The sequence below is a fragment of the Phasianus colchicus genome, chromosome 5, assembly GCF_987193195.1.
Source record: "Phasianus colchicus chromosome 5, bPhaCol1.hap1.1, whole genome shotgun sequence".
NCBI classification, from domain to species: domain Eukaryota; kingdom Metazoa; phylum Chordata; class Aves; order Galliformes; family Phasianidae; genus Phasianus; species Phasianus colchicus.
Genome location: NC_143440.1, coordinates 55,094,815 through 55,115,939, shown reverse-complemented (window position 1 = coordinate 55,115,939; position 21,125 = coordinate 55,094,815). Strand labels below are relative to the sequence as shown.

Here is a 21,125-nt window from a genome sequence, read left to right as displayed (position 1 = left end):
GATAATTTTGTTTTTATGGAATCAGAAACCTACCACAGACTTAGACAGAAGGAGAAACTGAGCGTCCTGGGGAGCCTTTAAAAGCTTTTCTCCCACTCAGCCTTGGCATGCAAAGTCTTCTCAGATCATGTTCTTAAACAAAATTTCCCTTGAACCTCTGTTTTTGTTACAAACGTTGTCATGATCTGCACTTTGAACTTGTTTAGCCTGATCTTTTCAACCATTAAAAATCTTTGTAGTAATCTGGATAGAGCTTGAGAAGAGGAGCATGAACTGTAGGGAGGATGGATTTGGAGGATGCTCTGGGGAGCTGAATGGCTTGAATGCCAGCTCTGCCCACAGCTTCTCTGCAAATCACCCTATTAATAAAGAGCCTGCTTTAGTTCTGGAATCATGGAGTCTTCTTGTGCTATTACCCAGCATGTGGTAAATTAAACAGTCTTGGCCTGATTGCATAATGTAACTTGAAATTTAAGATCCTTTTTCTCTTTGAGCCCTAAAATTTACAGGCCATTTTTGTTTAGATTAATTGTAATTAGATAATAGTTCTGCTTCTTTGAGGCTCTTCTGGGAAGGTTTTTTTAGCACCTTGATGATTAATCTCAAAATAAGCAAAGGGCTCCTCTCAGTCTCCCTGTGTCTGGTGTGGCTCAATGCAAGGGAGACTGTGGTGCTGAGGTACCAAGAAGTGGCTTGGCAGAGGGCTCTAGCAAAGGTCAGTCAAGAGAAGTTTAGTGTGAGGGTAAATGTGTTCCAATCCCACTGACTCACGTCTGCTCTTGAGGAGCAGAGGTACTGGAAGGTTGCACAGAGAGCTGGTGGTGCCCTGTGCCTGGAGACAGCCAAGGTCAGGCTGGATGGGCTCTGAGCACCTGGTGGAGCTGTGGGTGTCCCTGTTCATTGCAGGCGGGTTGGACCAGATGGCCTTTTTAGGTCCCTTCCAACTCAGATGATTCTATGAAAATCATCGCTTATGGAATTTCTAGTCCAGAAGTACCAAGTTCTATCCTGAAATCTTTTGCTCTTTTCCTTGTCTTGACTGTACTTGACTTAAACAAGCCTGCACGTTCCCTTGCTTGCTTATGTTCAGTCTAGAATCAGGGATCAAGTTTCTCTCATTTTTGAAAATCACAGAGAAAAGACAGGCTTTTTTTTTTTTTTGGTAAAATCACAGCAATTTGCTGCAGTCCACAGAGCAAACATCGCCTTGGTCAATGCAAGTAACAGCCACACATTAAACTTTTCACCTCAGTCTTTCCTTCTGGTTAATAAATTATTTGGTATTCATTTAGCAAGGTCTGCTGGGCTTCATCATCTAACTCTGACAGTGCACTTTAGGAACCATTGAGGTCTCTCAGGATGTTTCTTTAGCATATTGTAGTTCATAGAACTGAGAGATTGTGCATTGTTGAAAAAGAAGGTATTTTAGCTTCAACTAACAATTTATCTGCTAATTTGAATATTTGCAGTATTTCAGTATTGCACATGCTGAACTTTCCATATATCATAAGAAGGATGCTTCCATATCCCAGTACCTATTAGGGATCTGTTCCCTGCTCTTATGGGTGAGGCTCATCCTTTCATCTGGCCAAGTTCCTTGTTTCTTCTTAGTCAGTTCTCCAACCCTGAACAGAGCCCTCCCCAAACCTGTGGTGATGGATGTTCCCTGGTATGCTCCTGGTCTCTGTTAGGACTTGTGGTATGTGACACAGCAGGGAAAAGTGGTGGAACAGAACTGAAAAACCCACACTCTTTTAGTATACGGTGCTATCTGCCCTTAATTGTAGAATAGGCCTCTATTGCTCTGTGGGGACTCCTGGCTAATTAAAACTGAAATAGTTTGATAAATCTGTCTCGGCATATATCCCTGATACTGTGCTGTTTATTCATGTCAGGTATTCATAAGACAGTTGACATTTTCTTCCTTAAAGTTCTCTCAAGTAAATTACGGGCGTTTTACTGCTATGACCTTTTCCCTTACATGAACAACTTCTGTTTTGACCATTTTTTTGTGTGAATATAATGCTAAAACCGATGTAATTGGAGACATACAGTTTTTCTCTTCTGTATAGCTGGGCTATTACTTGTAACAATTCTCTAATACTGGTATTTGTAAGTGATTATCGCTTACCAAACTACTTTAAATTTAAAGAAAAAAGCCAGACTGTTTCACTAAATGGTTGCGGTGAATCACCTTTTCCCTTTCTCTCCCTGAATACTACATTTGCTTTCCTAACACATTCATTTTGTGTCTGAGTCCCAGGGAAATGGCTTGCTCTATTAATACATTTCTGGAGTTTTCCTGTTATGAATAGCCTTTTATGGCTTTAATGTAGTTTTTGAAAATTCCTCCATTATTGATCTAGATATTATCCCAGCAGGAGTCAAAACCACAAGACAATTGTGTGAGGATGATTTCTTACTACAGTAGCATTTTATTCTGAAAGCCTGCTGTGTGGTGTGTGCTTTGATGGATGACCCACTGTTTAAAATGTGTATTAGACGTTGGCTTGCTAATTAAATGCCTTAAGGAGCGCCTGTACCCATTCACTCTCAGTAAATTTGTATATGTGGAATTTCCATTGTCTCATTTCTTGCATTGCTCTGTTTACTGTTTTCCGACACCAAAGAGAAGAATGGGAGTAATGGCAAAAAAATGGCTTTCTACTTTCACTTGAGCTTCAGCTTGGGGCAGAGGGGAGAGGATGAGAGCTCTTGGTTTCAGGACTAGGTCTGCCAGATGGGGGATGAGGAGAAGAAGAGGCGGAGCGTGCATTGTAGCAGGGAGTGAGAAGAGCACTCACCTGACATTGAGAGATCGGAATTCAGATCCCTCTTCTCCTGAAGGACCATCTCCTACATCTCAGAGCTGCACCGTAATTCTAAAACTGTGAGGTGCTCTCGGACTGCTCTGTTGAAGTGCTCATGCTTGAGGCATTTTGCTGGGAGGGAGCAGAGGAGACCCTTCATGGGCAGATGGAAGGGAACAAGTTCTCCTAGTTATTAGTGGAAAGAGCAGCCAAGAAGGGAGACAAGGGCTTCTGCCCTCCTCCAAGAAATGGTTCCTGAGTCATTATTCTCCATTCTGTTTGTTTGTTTTGTTTTTGTGGGGCTGATATGAATCACTAACAGTATATTTGTTCCAAGGGCCAAGCATTGAATTTCTACTCATAAGGGTTTGGACTTTTTGTTCCAGACAGTGGGATGTGGAAAGAATGAAAATGTTGGTTAATCTAAACCAAAACAGAGTAATTGTTTTCTATTTAGTGCGGTAGTTATTACTATTATTTAAAGATTTGAGCTGGAGGACAAATTTGAAAAAAATATTGTTCATGAGAACAAACATTTAAATCCCAAGTATTTTTGAATCTGTTCCAATTACTTTCATCATCTGTCTGGAAGTGCAGCTTTTTCCCATTCACTGTAACTGCTCCTAGCTTACTTGAAAGCGATAGAGGCAGAACCTGGCTCTTCGTGTTCCTAAAGCAAGGCTTGGCATCGCATTCATTGGAAGGAGAAAGGTTTTTCTTCTGCAAGCGTTTGCAGAACACATCCAAGGCCAAATCACAATGTTATTTTCATCTGTGTTCCTGCCCGTGTAATTACCTGTGTCACTGCACACAGAGTGCTCTCCTTGATGCCTAGGAGTAAAGTGCTCTGTGTTCAAAACAGAGGTTTTGATGGCACAGAGGAGGAACCTGTTGTGATCAAAATGAGATCATTTTGTTCTCATTTATGAACTTTCTTTTAGACCATAGAGTAAATGTTAAGGACCAGATGAATTAAAACTAACAAAAGTAGGCAAGGGAGTTAGGGAATGCATCTCCTAAGCTCTCAGGGATGAGTAATGAGGTTTTGGTGGTACTTTTACCTCTGCAAAACTCTTTTTCTTATGAGCAGCATCCCCTTGGCCATGCTGACTTTTCCTCTTTCTCCTGAGTGAAAGGATGTTGCTGATACCTTTTCCTGTCTATCCTGTGCTGTCGTTTGTCCAATCTGTGTTTTTATGTAAGTGATTGCTTGGGGGCCACAAAGCAGCACCAAGGCTCTAGAACACCTGAAGCAGTCCTTTGACCGCATTTTGTGGTTAACCTCTTCAAGAAAAAGAAGCTGGTTTCTCTGTTCAGAATGTGGAGAGTGAGGAACAGCCATGTCCACTCCATCAAAGTTGATACATAACAATATTTATTGCTAGTCCAGTGCTGCAGTGCTCCTAAGAGAAGCTGCCTCTTCCATACAGTGGCATGGGCAGAAAAAAAAAAAAGAGACATTTTGGGAGGGAGAGGGGGAGGAATTCATTCTAATCCCTCTGAAATTGTTTTCTTACTGAAAATTGTTAGATCTGGATGGACTAAGCCAACTGAGTTACCAAGACAACCTATCCTGTCATGGAAATGACCATATATCTGTTGATTCAAGAACTACAGAGTGCAGGAGTGCTGGGCAGCATACAGGGCCCAGGATGGAGTCCAGCACTGCTGATGGCTTCAGCCAGCAAACTGCAGAAGGATGTTTGGAATTGGAGGCAGCATTTACCAACCAGGGATTTGAAGGAAATGATGCTACCGACAGCTCATCAGCTTGGAGCCCTGAGGTACAGTGAACTGTCATTTATTACATATGATGTAAGATTTTGAAGGGTACTGGTGGTTTCTATAATTTGGACAGCATCTGGAAAGCTGGAGGCAACTGGTGGGGTGTCTGGGACTTTTCAAAGTGACCATCATTGTGGTCCCCATTGATACTGGGCATCTTTCCAATGTAAGAGGGGGCACAAGGGTAGAGAGCTCTGGCTTTCCCGTAGTTCTACTCCTTTGTTTTGAAGCCTCAGGAAAACATTAGAATTTAAGACATTGTGAATGCCTGATGACTTAGCAACCTCCTTTTCTCTCATATTCTTTCTGCGTGATGTGTTTGATTTTCTTATTATTTTACCACAAGATTAAATTTCTGAAAAAATATCAGCCTGCATCAGGCACATTGAAAGAACAGCACAAAGGTCATGTCTTCTTCCCGAGTTAAAGGAGACTACTCTTCAGCTGTGGAAATTAGTGCCTCCATACTTGGAGCAACAAGGCTTTAAGAAAAGGGTTCCTTTCCTCAGAGCATGCAACTGGTTAAAGAGATGGAGAGCCACTCCTCAGCACCCAAGCTCCAGCCTTAAAGGACGTTTTGAATACCATTTTGGTTTGCTGCACAACCAGTCCCACAGAGTACTTACTAAAACACACACAGAAACTCTGAGCAGTGGCAGCTTTGCCCTCTCTTTGCTGTGCTCCTGACACGCTGTGTTTGTCTGCTCATCTGAGGCTCGTTTCTCCTTCTCTGCATTTGACGTATGTTCCCTTGGTACATGTCTGTTGCAGTGTCTCAAATGTCCTCCACTTGAATTTCTTTGGAATACATCTCTTGTTTTACTCCTGGTATGTAGATTTTAAAAATGCAAACAGTGATTATAGCATCAGGGGGCACATATCCCCAAGTCCCAGTTTATCTTCTGTGAGCAGCTTCTCATCCAAAGGTATTGTGTGGATTAATGAAAGACTTTTTATTGCAGGAACTGAATGTTCTGACATGCCAGAAATGTTCAAGTGCTATTATGCTCCATTCAAAGCACCTCTCTTTAGAGACAAAAATGATAATTTTATGCCCCTACAGTGGAACCACAAGTACCATTTCAAGCCTAGTCCATAATTAGCTGCTCTCACAGGTTTCCCTAGCAGAAATGGACTTCTTTTACTTAGTGAAAAGGATGTTGGCTCTGTCCTGAATGACTGGGTTACACATATAGTATAACTGGGTTGGCATCACAACGACAGTGCTGGGAGGAAGAAAAAAGAAATTCAGGTGAGGTTCTACACCCCTTGGATTCCAGTTTAACCATTTATATAGCCAGTACATTCACAAAACACTCATGGCCCTAAGCAGAGTTCCAGAAGCCAGTGGCTGTTTTGTTAAGACTTATGCAGAAAGATTAAGCATCTGAAAGCTTTGTGGGCTGAAAACCCACAGGGGATGCCAGATAGCACAGATCTCTCTGAAGGCATCAGCCCAAGTGCCACAGTCTGGCATTTCTCTTTTCCTACCTTCCTCCAATGTAAGCAGTTTTCTTTGCAGTGGATATGGCCACAGCTATTGTAACAGATTTGAGATTTCATAGAATCATAGAGTATCCTGAGTTGGAAGGGACCCATAAAGGCCATCAAGTCCAACTCCTGGCTCCATGCAGCAGGACCACCTCAAATTCAAACCCTGTGTCTGAGAGTGTTGTCCAAATGCTTCTTGAGCTCCAGCAGCTTGAGACCTTTGCTCTGGGAAGCCTGTGCCATGCCCAGTCACCTTCTGGTATGCAATCTGAACTCCCTTGATATCCAGATCCTTTTTAACCATTCTGTGTAAGACTGAATACCTGACCTACAGTCTGCTTTTCAGGCAGCCAAAGATGAGACACTCAGCCCAGTTGGGACAGGAAAGTATCTCCTGGCTTTTTGTACCTGTGGGTTTATGATGATGCATGGGAATTCAAGTTCTTCAGCTCAGAAATGTAGATGAAAGCAATCATGCTGCAAGTATAGTTTTCTCTACACTTTGGTAGCAATTCTCAATTGTGTTTGATTCCATCTCCTTAGCAGCACATGCACAGATGAAAGTGAGGAGGGATGAACTTGCAAAGAGAAAAGTGAATCGAGTGCAATTCCATTGCATTTCCTTCTTAAATATTATTTCAACAAACAGACAGAAATAACTTTGACAGCTACATAGCAGCACTTATATCTGCATAACATCACATTCTCTCCTGGCAACCTGGCTTGCCTTGTGTTTTTGTCTTTGAAACCTGCTGCTCATACGGAAAGGCATGTTTATGGGCAAGCAAGTCATTCTGTGTACTGACCAAGAGGTGATACTTCTCTCTTTGGCATTACTATTGCAAGATGTATGACAGCAGGTCTCCATCATTGTACAGAAATGGACTTCTGTATCCAGATATGCAAATCCCTCAAACATCGATGCAAATATGAGAAGCTGAAGCTCTGCACATCATGGCAGATGAATCTGAACACTTGAAATATAGACTAACAGGAAGTAGATGTCAATTTTGAGATCTGTTTGAGGTCTTGTTTGAGACAGCCTACCCTAGAAACTTCTCAAGGGAATTACATCAGAAGTCTTATGGCCCATCAGCTGTACTCTAAACAATAAGATTCCTATGTTGAGAAGAAGTGTTACTTGAAATGCAAAAGAAGATAAATGTTTGAGGAGGAGGGTGACTCAGACTGCTAGTGACAGGCCTTAATTCACCTTCAGGCTATTAACTGGAAATCTTTCCCTAGTACAGTGTATACTCATGTTTAAATACAAATCATCGATCACTATAGCAACCCCTTTATCACTTGAAGCACATTCTAGCTCTGAGATAACAAGCACTTTTGAACAGAAAGGCGCACACCCACTCATCAAAAGGTAAGGTGAGCATCTGTGTTTTTTATTTTCTTCTATCAAGATGATTCTTGCTTTAAAAGTAGATAAAAGATTGTGCGTGAATTGGTCTGCACATTTTTGTTTTGAATTTTTATTCTGAACATTTTAGTATCCATACTGGACAGAATGCACAGATGCATCTCTTGGGAGACTTAAAAAATGGACAAATGATCAATATGTATTTAATCAGACAGTTTCTCTTGATAATGATTACTTTAGCTGTGGGAAAAATATTGAGAGAGAGAGTAGCATCTAGAAATGGAATTTCCATTCTGCAACAAATTGGGATATTTTGATTTCCCTTTCCATTGAAGTGAACACAGTGCTTAAAGGTTTGATTATCCTACAGAACAAAATGCCCAAGAAGTTATCAGGTTTGATTGAATTTTTTTTTTATTTCAGTAATGTAAAATAAATAATTAAATTCATGTATATTCAAGTAATAGGTTGCAACATTTTTAACCAAATGAAACCTGAAAGCTTTATTAATGCCTCAAAATAAGTGTGAATGAAATGAAGTAAGAAACCCCAACTTTTGGACTAGTTTTTTCCCTGTGTACAATTTTTTGCTAAATTAGCAGTCTTTTGCTAAACATTTAAATATTGACGAAACTCTTTGTTGGAAATGTTTCAACAAGTGCTGTTGCTTACTAGATTGTATGGGGAATATTACACAGAATCAAGCAATTAACTAGCATTGGCCTCTCAGGGAAAAGTGGGATCCTTATTTTCCAGAGAAACTGCCTATGTTTGCAAGCACAAGTGAGGTCATCAACATTTTTTAAATAGGGTTGGGATCACAGAGGCAGTTGAACTCCAGTGAAGGTCTTTTTTTTCTTCCTTCTCTTTGCAGGAGGCTGATGAGGTGAACAGTGAACCAGCTCATCACAGTGCTCATCAGCCCGTTTGTAAATGCGGTGATCTTGATGTCATTTTCAGTTACAAAGCCTCAAGTCAAAAGCTCGTAGTTACCGTCTTGGAGGCCAGGGACATCCCAGACAAAGACCGCAGTGGTGTGAACACTTGGCAAGTGCACACAGTATTGATGCCTAGCAAGAAACAGAGGGGTAAGACAAGCGTTCAGAGAGGGCCCGTCCCCGTGTTCAAGGATAATATTACCTTTAGTAAGCTGGAGCCACATGAGTTAGGTGGCCATGCTGTCCGTTTCCGCCTCTATGCTGTGCACAGGGTGATTGGAGAGAAGATGATGGGAGAGCAATTGTTCTACCTGAGCAACATCAGCCAGGAAGGGGAAGTGAAGGTGACGTTGGTCTTGGAGCCAAGGAGTAATTTGACCGTAAGTTTGAGGAAGGAAATTTGGAGTCCATAAAATTGTTCCTTTGGTGAATGGCTGTATTAATATCTTTAATTCAGGACTGACAGAATGCAAATAGTGGATCAGTCCTGCAATCATTACCACAGTTAGCATTAAGGGAGAGAAGGCGGCATGTCTTTCCTACACAAAGGTGTGCAGTATTCATATGCTATGCAGAATCTGTAGCTTGAGTCCTGGAATCTCCAAGACTAATTGACTTAATTTCAACAAGAACAGTAATTCTTGCGCACCATTATGTTGATGGAGCTGTACTACTGCCAATTCAAGGGCTACCTCATTTGGTACTAACTCCAAGCTTATGGATCTCTGCACTGAGCAGTTTCCATGTTACCAGGAATACTTACTGATGTTCCTTTGCATGGCAGATTGGAGAGGTAGGTCATGGGAGGAGGAACTGGCTGTGCTGCTTCATAGCCTTCCATGCACATAACAGTTGTATGGCTACACCAATCAATTTGTGCAGAGGAGCTCTGACATGATTCACTGTCTACAAGAAGCTGAGTAAGAGGTTATGCACAGAAAACAAATGAAAGATGATACACTGGGTGAGAAGGGGATAGAGGGAACATTGTGGTTCAAGGAAGGAAATTAAGAAAATACACAGTATGTGACCAAAAGAAATCCAAACTGTGCAAAATGCATTTCATCCAAAAGCTGTTTTTAAGGAGATTTACTGTGCGTTTAATGCATTGGGATGTATGCTTATCTCGGAGGCTTTGATTTGCCCTAGTAATAACGTGTTGCACAGAGTTCCTCGTCTTTAAAGAGAAGGTTCAGAGATACGTTTTTGTAGAAGTGATGCTTTAATTCTTTTTGTGCCTTATCGTAATTCATTCTTAGTCATTGCCATTTCATAAGAGTGATCTTACTAAACAAGGCCACAAAATATAAACCAAAGGGAGGGTTGTGGTAAACATTCTGATGAGACTTTCAGTGCTCTTTCCCTGCAGAGTGCAGACTCTCAGCTTAGTCTGTCAGCAATCTCTCACAGTGATAGCGCTTCTTCAACACAGTCCCTGTCTCATGGAGGGGTGCCAGAGCTGCTCGTGGGCTTGTCATACAATGCAACTACGGGGCGGCTGTCAGTGGAGATGATCAAAGGCAGTCATTTCCGAAACCTCGCAATTAATAGGCCACCTGGTAAGTACTTTCACTGCTATTAAATAACACCATTGAGTCAAAATTTGCTTTTTATTTTCTTCCCCTGGATATTCAGTTATGTCATTTCCTTACAGAGTGTCTGATTGAAAATTAAAAGCATTATTTCAAATGCGTGCGCTGGTAAACTCTGCAGTGTAAGTGGATGCAATCATATGAAGATGCAGCTGACAGGACAGTAATACCATAGTGCCTCTTTTATTGCATGTACCTTTACAACATCTGATTATGGCAGAATTGCTGTAATACCCAAAGCACAGAGTAATTCTTAACAAATTCATAAAAAGATAGAAGCACTTTTCAAGTGATTGTAGGTTGCCATGTGACATGCATGTCAGTACAAAAAAGACATTGAAGTGCTGGAGCAGGTTCAAAGAAGGGCAACAAGGCTTGTGAAGGGCTTGGAGAATATGGCCCATAAGGAGAGACTGAAGGAACTGGGGCTGTTTAGCCTGGGGAAAAGGAGACTGAGCGGAAACCTTATTGCTCTCTTCAAATACCTGAAAGGTGATTGCAGCAAGAGCGGGGTTGGTCTCTTCTCACTGGTGACAGGACAAGGGGAAGTGGCCTCATGTTGTGACAGTGTAAGTTTAGGTTGGATGTCAGGAAAAGCTTTTTTACATAAAGGGTTATTAAGCACTGGAATAGGCTCCCCACAGAGGTGGTTGAGTCACCATCCCTGGATGTGTTTAAAAACTGTTTGGATGTGGTGCTCAGGGACATGATTTAGCAGAGGGTCACTAGAGTTAGGGGGTAGTATGGTTAGGTTGTGGTTGGACATGATGATCTTGAAGGTCTTTTCCAACCTGAGCAATTCTATGATTCTATAATGGTTATATGCAGAGGCCCTGCTTGTTGATGTTTCCAAGGGCTGTACTTTCAGTCCCCTTGCTGTGAGCTGGGCTCTGGGTGACCTGGTTCTTTTGGCCCTTTGGGCATCTTGCCATTCTGAATTCTTCATAGCCACACAAAAAAGTCTTTTGTAGAAAGAAAAAACGAAGTTTTTCTCCTGTATCTCATCAGTTGAGCTCCCTTCCTCCATAACTCAAAGGAAAAAGTGAAAATTGCATTACAGTAGATTTGGTTAGTGCTAGAGCTGTAGTTAGTACTTTACAAAGTTAGTAGATGGATGGTGCTAGTGTATGTGATATAGATGGGGTCATGCAGTTACAGTGTTATCTACTTTTTGGTTTGTGACTCTCACTCAGGGTTTGAATGGCAGCTCTGTGTTCATCTCATATTGTTCTATTGCCTGCTGGCTGAAACCAACAGAGAATGGCAATTTGGAGTAGCATTTTTTGTTTGCTTTTGTGTTTGTTTTTTGGGATCTAGTTTTCTGTGTGTCAGAGGTAACAACCTTTGACAGCTTCACAGCTTCTGGCACTCACTGCATTTGATGTAGTATCTTCATCTTGCAAAATGCTTAGATTGCTTTTGCAAGATGCTGTGCCAATTGTCCCAGAGCTAGCAAATATTTGTGTAATATTTCAGAATGCAGACAGGAAAGCTTAAGTTTTGACTCAACTGCATCAGTTCTCCGGTGTATTCCAGAAGCAATCTGACCATGTGGACAGCCAGTCCTTCAAGAATTAAGGGCAAGTCTGTGCAACAGTGAAACACTTGACCTCAGTCTGTGTAGCCCTAGTTGGTTTGATATTAGCTGTGTCGACATGGGTAGATCTCCATGGGATTTACTTGAAGGAATGGTACTGTTTGCATTTGTGTTTTATTAAAAGTTTCAAGTCAGAGTGGTTCTAGCCAATTTAAAGAAAAGGCTAAGCCTACTTTCATTCTTAAATAAAAGTAGTCCCAGTATAGGTCCAAGTTAATTTGCTGTGGTTTTTCTGCTGTATTTTCACACATCTGCCTGTGGTCTTGGAGTTTTGTCACATAACTGCCTGAAGGGCAGGATTATGCAGCACTTCTGTTTCTATATCAGGCCCTGCACCAGTCTTGTATCTAGCTGAGTCAGGAAGCTGTAATGCCCCACACTCTCCCAGTAAATGAAATGCTTGCTCTGCAAAGAACTTGAATAATTGGCATCCAGTTTTCTACCTACAATATAATGATCATGTGACTGGCATCTGTTGGTATTATTCTGAAGAATGTCATTCTGAGTGCTTATGGGATAGCACTGCATGTTGCAATAAGTTGAGCAACCCTTAAATTCATTGTCTGGGTGCTGGGGAGTTGTGTCTGTCCTGGGCCTCTTGGATGGGGTTTGGCAGATTAGCCATGTTCACATAAGTTTGCTATCAGTTTCCTGCCCTGGTTAGATGTCCCATTCAGCTTTTCAGCTTATGGGCACACAGAAAAACAGTAGGTTGGTTGACAGCATCTTTAAAGCTGATAAGCATTATTTGTATTTATTGATAAGAAGAGAACAGGTCCAGTGTGTGAGAAAAGAAGGCAATCTTTGCAGGAGTTTCTGTTTTAAATTCTGTCTGAATTTTCTGCTTTCTGTGTCTGTGGGGCTTCAGATAAGCCTTGTTAAATCAGTCTGATAAGCTAGCCAAAGTCTTCTGTCAGCCACCCAAACTAATATTCCTGACAGTGGAAAAATAACAAATTTTTCCTATCTTTGATATTAAGGCCATCTTGAGTTTGCCCTTTGCATCGGTTCTACGCGCAGATCAACTACAGCATTATCAAGCCTGCAGTGTCTCTGTGTTAGGTCTGCTATTAGATGAAATTCATCAGTTATTATAGAGAGGTTCTGAATCTATCACTATCTGCTTTTACTCAGTGTTTTTTTCTGCATTCTGCATTGCACTTCTGCACCTGTAAAGTGCCCAGTAGCATGATGAATGCGAAGAGGAAGACTCAGTGAAGTAGAAATGGAAAAAAAGCTTAAAAGAAAGAAGAAAGCCAGCACTTGTCTCACATGCTGGAGTAGCATTTCACTGAACTCCTGCAGACACTGCAGAGGAGTGCTGTGAGGTCTGATTGTCTCTGTCTGAAACATGCTGCCTGAGTGAGATGCTCAATAAATCCTTCACTAGGTGAAAACTAAAACTGCTGTCTCCCTTTTCTGGAGGGTGAGGAAATAGCCCTTGTGTTTTCTCATACGCATCCTATCTAGAGAATGATTTACTTCTTCAAAGTATCACGGGGATTTCAGACGTAACAGTGATTCAAGGCATTTAAATACCAAGCTCAAGCTGCTACGGTTGGCAGTTATTTATTGTAAGACTGAGAGAGTCTGTGGGCAGAATCCATCTCCGTTTTCCAGCTCTGCATGCACAGAGCCCGTACAGTACCCTTGTGTGGTCCACTTGTAGCCCAGTGCATTTAGCATTGTCTGCTGCTTGCTGCTGCAGCTATGGGGAATGACAGGAGCATCTTACATTACTGCAAATTCTCCAGTTGTGCTCTTTTCCCACCTTGACCCTCTTCTCTGCCACCTGGGATCTCGCATAGGTGAGATCAACATTTTCTGCAGTGTGTGTGCATGCTCCCTTGGCATCCTTGCACAGGGATTTTACTGTGCAGAAGAGGGAGCTGGTGATTCAAGGTGTTAAAGACTGCAGAGATGACAAGTAATTTTCGCTCTGGAGAGCGAAAGGAATGCTGGTGGTGGGAGATTGTGCATCTCTCTCATTTTTTCCTTGGCACATCTTATGGGATGCAAAGGGTTGAACTAAGTCAGATATCAAAATCATGACTGCTTACATGGGTAAAAGCTGGATTAGGGAACAACTGGGCAGCTTACAGATACACATCTTCCAGGCAGTCTTCTCTTCAAATCACATACGTGAAATGTAAGGACAGCTTGGTCAAGGATAAAAATTCAGGCATTGTTCTGGGAAACGTGTGGAGCTGCAGGTCTGAGTCCACAGTTCCTAACCATGTGAATAGGTCCATTATCACTCTGAGCACTTAAAAGCACTCAGGAGAATGGTAGCAGCGTTGGACTGTATGGTAGCAGCACTCCACTGTAAATTGGTAGCATCTGCCAAAAAGCCTCGTGCAGAAAAGCATCTAGAGGTTGTGTGAGCAGCCCAGGTATTTTAACACTCAGTGACACATGTATCATGCACCTCATTCTCTTTGGTTCCTGTTCAAGCCGTTCACCTGTTTTATCATTTCATAGAGATTTGCATTTTGGTCTTAGAAGAACAAACCCCAGCATGTTCATTTAAAGACTGTTTATTATAAAGAAAGTAACAAGAGAAGCGTTCTTTATTATAAAGAAGTAACAAGAGAGTGTGCAGTGCTGGCAGACACATCTTTAAAAATCTGTACCTGGTTACAGATTGTTTGCATGTTATAGTAGTACTTTGGGATTTTAGTGATCATAGGGGTCATTTGCACTAGTCAGTGTATAAACACACACTGGAGGGATGGTTTCTGCCCACACGGTGCTTAACCTTCATCAGCTGCTCTGGGTGCAGCTCTCTTTCCTCTAATCCAGCCTTTGCTTTTTCCCCTTTCACATTTATTTTGGGGTTTTTGTCTGTACGTGATGTGATTTGAGAAGGGCTATTGTAAAAAGATATTCCCTTGTCTAAGAAAAGTCCTCCAAGCTTTTCGGCAACTGCAGAATTAATCACACATAATAATTACATCCATACGTGATCATTATTATATCAGTAGCGTATTAACCCCATTAAGCAAGTACAATAACACTTAACTCTGGGGAAGACAGGAGGGAGAAAGAACAAGCTATGAAAATTTCTATTGGGAAGAGGGGAAATTCTTGAAGTAAAAATTTGTGTGCACCTGAGTTCCAGACAACGGCACCAAGGAATACAGAAGATGCTCTGGTAGGAGAATTAGAGTCCTTAGATGGTATTTCTTGGTCAGGTACCAGAGGACTTGAAAGATATTAGTGTTTTGGTTTTTTTTAATCAGCTTATTTGTGAAGAAAGTTATTATCCCAGAAGACTAAGACAGGTTAATTTCTTTAATTGATCCCACTAAAACCAGGAAACTGAATTTAAAAAAATAACCAATGTATCTGGTACTGAACAGGGAGCTTGCTTGAGCTCCTAAAGCTTTGTAATTCATGCTCCTATCTCATCACCAATAAGAGGGGGATTTGTACCAGGGTTAGCTGGTATGCATTCAGTCCAGAGAGTCCAGTAGAGGTGTTTGGGCACCTATTCAGTGCCAAGTACTTGCCAGTTGGTCAGAGTAAGCTCTGCATCTTCTCATTGTCTGTCCTTGGGTATGTGTTGAATCAGCTTAAGATACACTGAGAAAGCTTTGTTTGGAGCAGTAAAGATGAGGCCAGCTGTGTGGAGTCCCAGAAGGATATCTCAGTAATGAGCAGCTGGACAGTGGTGTGGGAGATGAAGTGTGGATAAATGTAAGGTATGATGTTGTGAAATTCAGATTTAACATGGGTGGACTCAAAGCCGCTTGGGAGTGAGATATTAGGCTTATAGGAAATGTCTTCTGAGAAAAAAAAGTCAATAAAATGTGTATTATATAGAAAAGAAAATGAGAAATCTGTATTTGGTTGTAAATATCCGAGTGCCTGCATAATGAATACTATACACAATTCTGGCTCTCTCCATTCAAGTAGAATATTGGCAGGATTGGAGAGATGCAGTGATGAATGACAGAGATACTCAAAGGCATGGGAACAGCTTCCAGCAAGCTGCAATTGGATAACCTGGACTTCCAGTGGTGCTACAACAAATGGGAGAAGGGAGAGGATTTGGTGGCAGTCTGTAAAATAAGTTGGCAACAAATATTCATTGTCTCTCCTGATTAAAAAAAAATAAACGATCTTAAAATGAAGTGAGGAGGTAGCAGGCTCTGAGCAGGTGAGTGCTCTTCACACCATACATACTCACACTGCCGTGTGCCTCAGTGCAGAGTACTGTGGGTACAACTCTGCTTGAGTTCAGCAGGATAAATCCATGAAGAAAAATGCTGTGAGAAGCAAAGAAATACAAAGATTGCCTCTGACTGAGGAAGTTCTTGACTCACAGATCACTGGAGTTTGGGAGAGTATTTGGGAGAAAATCAGTTTATGCTGTTTTTGTGTAGACTTACTAAGGTAGGTGATATTGGGTGGTCTGACTTGGTAACATCTCTTCTATATGAGGCACGTGAGACCTGGCACTGAAAACCAAGGCATGGAGTAATGGACTTGTAAGGAACAGTAGAGAGATTTTTGAGGTAGATGTTCCATAATAATTAAACATCCAATGATATCTTGCAGTTATCTGCTATCACATTGAAGGGTTTTGTATTTCTAAAAGTCTGTGATGGTATTACATTGCTATATGCAAAGTGAAGATGTTTCTGAACCAGAGGAGTACATTTGAAGCTGAGTGTATGGTGATGCTTCTCCTGCTCCCATAGCTGTGAACAAAAAGAAAAATCTTTTCTTCCCCCCTCCCAAAATAAGCAGAAGACAAAGCAATTGCTCCCAGGGTAGAATTCTGTTGATTCCAAATTTCAGTTGGAGCTGAATGTTTAATGTAAATCAACAGTAACTCCACAGAGCAGCATTTGCAGATCTGATGACAAGCTGTATAATAAAGCCGTGCCTGTGGGCTCCATTGCTGGAGGTGAGAACAGCCAAACTTAAGCATCTTTACCTCATGCTGCAGCAGAACTACTGCTCCCATTGCTGAGAAGCTGGGCATTCATGACACCCTCTCATTTAGAGTTCCCATTCTCTCCAAGGCAGCAGCAGTGCATAAAGCATACTGTGCATTGTAAGAAGTGTTGAAAATGCCCTTACTAGAGGTAGCATCCTGAACATCTGGAGAGGTGCCTGTGTTGCACTTCAGGTGCACAAGCACAGAAGCTGCATCTTCTCAGGGTCAGGGAGGTGGCTGCTGGCTCCACAGACAACATGTTTCCTAGCTTAGGGCTGGCTCTGTGGAACCCCCTTTGCTGGGCCACAAGGGTTGTGTCAGCACTTTGGATCACCAAGGATCTGAGCTCAGAGGCTGTTTGGAAGCAGCTTTCTTTCCTGAGGGACCTTGCTTGCAGGGAGCCCTACCTCCTGCCCTTCTGCAGCCCCTCCCCTCACTCCAAACAAGCCATTTATGCTGGCAATTTCCTTCCAGGGAGCAGTGTTCTCCTTTCTGCTGCCTTTTACATGAAAGGTGTTGCTGGTTCCCTAGTGACTCACGCATTGCAAGGAAGGCTGCCAGATCCCAGCCTCGTGCGGGAGAGCTGCCAGCCACGGCAGAGCAGACCTGAGTGGCAGAGACTCAGTGGGAATGGGGAAAGAAATCTGGCTCCTCGGCAACGTAGTAGGCAGATCTCAGTGCTTGTATAGTAAATAGAGTAGGCCACAAGCTGCCTCTGGCCTAATGTAGATGTTCACAGTGTGGGGCTGGGGAAAAAAGCTGGAGTCTGACTCTCCTCCATGCTCTTTCTTGGTACAGCTGTAGTGATCCAGGCTCAGTGGTCTCTGCCGCAGGGTGACATCATGGGGAGGTAATGCTAAGCACTAATGGAGAGAGCCTACTGAACTGACAGGTCAGTTGGAGCTAGTGGAGATACCTGTGCAGCTTTCTCTACTCAGCACAGAGTATCACAGAATCAAAGACTATTCTGAGCTGGAAGGGAGATCGAGTCCAACCCCTTGCTCCACAGAGGGCCATGCAAAATCCAAACCCTGTGCCTGAGAGCATTGTCCAAATGCTCCTTGAGCTCTGACAGCTTGAGGTTGTGACTACATGTTAGTCTGGATTGCAGCACGCTGCCATGGTTATACTGGTTTTGGAAATGAGTTAGCTTGCCTGGAGCGAGGCTGGGAGTCCTTACTGCTCTGCATGAGGTGTACCCTGCTGTCCACAGCCTGAGAGGTCAGGAGGCTTTGGTTGTTTGTTTTCTTTCTAAATATAAATTCAAGCAAGGAGTCAGACCCTTGCATACTGCAGTGTTTTTGTTCCCGGGTCAGTGTTATTAATAATGGTGGAGCTTAGGATAAGTGAAAGCAGAGCTTGCACTGTGCTCCGTGCTCCAAAAGCAGGAGCATATAAATTATAGTTGATTATTCCCCTGAGTTGTCATTATCGGTTAGTTCCCTTGGAAGGATGATGACAGAAATGGGTCATTAGAAGAATCACGGATAAACTGATTGCCTTTGCAGATGAGCTCTCAAGAGGTGTTTTATGGTTGGGGCACTGTTGACGGAGACAGAGCAGTCTGCATGAGAAGATGTTTGGCCAAACCTCTGGAGTAATACTCAGCGCCAGCCCAAAATGTGTCTGGCTTCTTGCAGTGCTCCTTAATTTAGTGCTTTTCACTCTGGTATTAAATGCAGAGGCACTGATATTTTGAGCACGTGATCACTGTTCACTCCACTCATCCTAGGGATGAAAGACGACTTGAAAGTGAAAGTGATCCATAGCAAGAACTTCCTCAGGTGGACGTGGTACTAAAATTGGTCTTGGCAAAACGCAGCTTTGTTCCTGCTTCTTTGCAGAGTTCTGTTACAATCTCATCCACTCCCAGCTATTAAGAGGTCTGGCTCTTTCTGTCAGAGATAGGTGCCTAAAGAGAAAGCAAGCTCTTTGGTATTTTAAAGGAAGCCTGATCCCTCTTCTCCTTTTGTGCATGACAGAGCTGATGTGAAAGTAAATATACAGAAGAGTGTAAAGTGCTGAGATACCACAGTAATGAGGCCGTTACTGAATCTGAGCATGTAATTAGATGGAAAATACTTGCCTTCATAATGAATAGATGCTCTCACACACACATTCCTCAACAAATTGGCAGATTCATGCTTGCTCTAGTTCCACTAATCTCACCATGTGTCCAGGAATGGATTTTCTTTGGCTAAACCAACCTAAGGGGAAAGCTTTCTAGCTCAGAGGACCTAAGTGGACCACAAGGAGAGCTAGAAGTGTTTTCTAATGAGACACCTAAGAAGGTGCTGAAAGGAGCACAACGCAGTGAGGGCAAGCAGGCTACAATCTTAAAATGTAGTGAGTGAAGCAGAATATCAGCTCTGCTTCAGATGTACCAGCTCTGCAGAGCGAATTTCACATGCTAAATATATTATCCACACCTACTCCTTTATTTCTGTTCAGGCTAGCTCAATTCTTTCAGCTGGTAAAATATACCCAGAGGAATAAATCTGAGAAGAGTTAGCAGCCTGCTGTTGTCTCTTGCAATGGTTTTGCTCTTGTGTTTACATGGGAATGAATAAAGCTCCTGGTATTAGCTCTGCACAGAGCTTATTCTCCTTCCAGCTTGCATGTTCTCACCTTATCCATATGATAAGCGTAGAAGAGCAGCATCAGTACTGCTCAGAGAGGATCTTTCTGAAGAATTATGTAGCAGAATTTGACGTGTATGAAGCCTAATTTTCTGATTTTGGTTTTGCTTGGTTTAAGTCATCAGTTGTACAGTGCTCAGTTGTCTTTAAAACTAGTTATATTATTCCCTGCTTGCAAAAGTTGAGGGTGTGGATCCTAGAATTCAACTGCAAGGAACCAATGTGTTCTGTACCTGGCAAATTAACTGGGACATTCTGGACCAGCATCCTGTGAGATTTAAGCTGTGGCACTTGCTTTTGTGTTGAAACGTACATCATGTCTAGTAGCCACACTGTCTGCTACATTGCTGCTGAACTATGCCATATGTCTCTTTGGCAGGATTGGCTGTAACTTGGTTGACTCTGTTGGGGTCTGCTGAAATGTTTGTGCCTGAAGTTAGGTGTGATGAATCCCACCTGAGCTGTCAGTGCTGGCAGTAAGAAGGGAGGATGATAGAAAGGTTTACTGAGATTCCCTTACCCTCAAAAAAGCAGTTCTCAGAGAGTGGTGGGGAAGGAGGTGTGACACCAAGGATGTATCTACAGGAAAATGGAGACTTTGGGCAGGGAGCAGAAAGGGTCTCATCTCCATGAGTTCCTGTGTCCCAGTGCTCTCCTCTCTTTCATGCCAGCAGAAATGAGCCTCTTCAGCATTCTGCCTGCACACTGGATTGGTTTGGAAAATGTACTGAAATTATGTAAGTGTGAGATTTCAATTTTTAAAGGAAATACACTTTGAAATTTAAACAGGGAATTGTCCTAGTTAGCTGCTTGCTTGTGTTGAAAAATAAGTCTGGCTGAATTTTTAGCTATTTTGAAATTCCCCCCTCACAAATAAGGGTGAATAGAATAGAGAGGAAAAAGAAAACAGCTCTCTACCCCCATTTATCTTTAATAGTCAGTGCAGAGCAAAGTGACATCTCTACAAGTGCTGCAAGACATTGCATCTGGTAGTTAACTTGCTTGGTTTCACCCTGAGTTAGAGCAGAGAGTTCTGTCTTGCAGGTTTTGTTTCTGATGGATCTGAAGTTGTTAGAGAATTCAATCCCTCAGCGTCACCGAAATTGAATATTACTGTGGGAATTAATTCCCTTCTCAGTGAAGCACCTCTCAGTGAAGCAGCTCTTTCTTTCCCAGCTACAATCAGCAAACTATCACACGTCAGAGCTCTGCTTTCCTGTCTAACGAGTAGGTCTTTGTTGGCAAGATCTACTCATCTCCAGTGTTATGCTGGGAGCCAAATTGGCACCGCTAGCTAATGATTGGACTGAACTTTCTCCACAGAAACTCGATAGCTGTACAGCTGTGCATGCTCACAATTTGCTCCTCGATTGTCAGTCTCCTGACAGCTTTTTCAGTGGAACAGTTTGAGGAGCGGAGAGCCTTGCTTTGGAGACACAGAAGTGTTTTCACACCTGAAGTGTAATTTCACACCTTGTGTCGCTCAGCAGATAAGTGCGTAAAATAGCACATCAAATGGGAACACAAGAGGATAGACATGCTGTAGACAAGAGACCGTAGCTTGTTATTTATTTCCTATCTTCAGCACACTCTGAAATAATAATCACTTGCAGAAGCCCGGGCACAGATTTGCAGAGAGGTTAGGAGAGGAGTTTTTCTTGCCAAGCGATCTGCTACCACTGATTGCAGAGCAAGGTGAAAGATCGCACCGAGCTGGGTCTGTGGAGCAGGGGGAGCACAGGGCTTTGCCTGGGACCACAGCATTAGCCAACATGTACCAGATATGGGATCATTAGCACACGAGGCAGCAAGAGTTTTAAGGGTGAATTTATGGAAATATTGAATTAGTGCACGCCTTCCCTGTATCTGCTTATCATTTTTACTTTTCGTGTTCACTCAAATAATGAATAAAATTGACCTTAACAAAAAAAAAAAAATAAGGTGAAAATTTGG

The 21,125-nt window shown here is 42.4% G+C and overlaps 1 protein-coding gene across 8 annotated transcripts in view; it reads left to right on the top strand.

Annotated features, from left to right (window-relative positions):
• Window positions 1-21,125, top strand: part of SYT16 (synaptotagmin 16) — a 135,464-nt gene that overhangs the window by 94,428 nt on the left and 19,911 nt on the right. For all 8 annotated transcript variants that reach the window (XM_090141815.1, XM_090141809.1, XM_090141813.1 and 5 more), the window contains 3 exons: window positions 4,341-4,594; window positions 8,333-8,776; window positions 9,766-9,955. In XM_090141815.1, coding sequence (XP_089997941.1) covers window positions 4,341-4,594; window positions 8,333-8,776; window positions 9,766-9,955 — 888 coding nt within the window. The remainder of the gene's footprint in view (window positions 1-4,340; window positions 4,595-8,332; window positions 8,777-9,765; window positions 9,956-21,125) is intronic.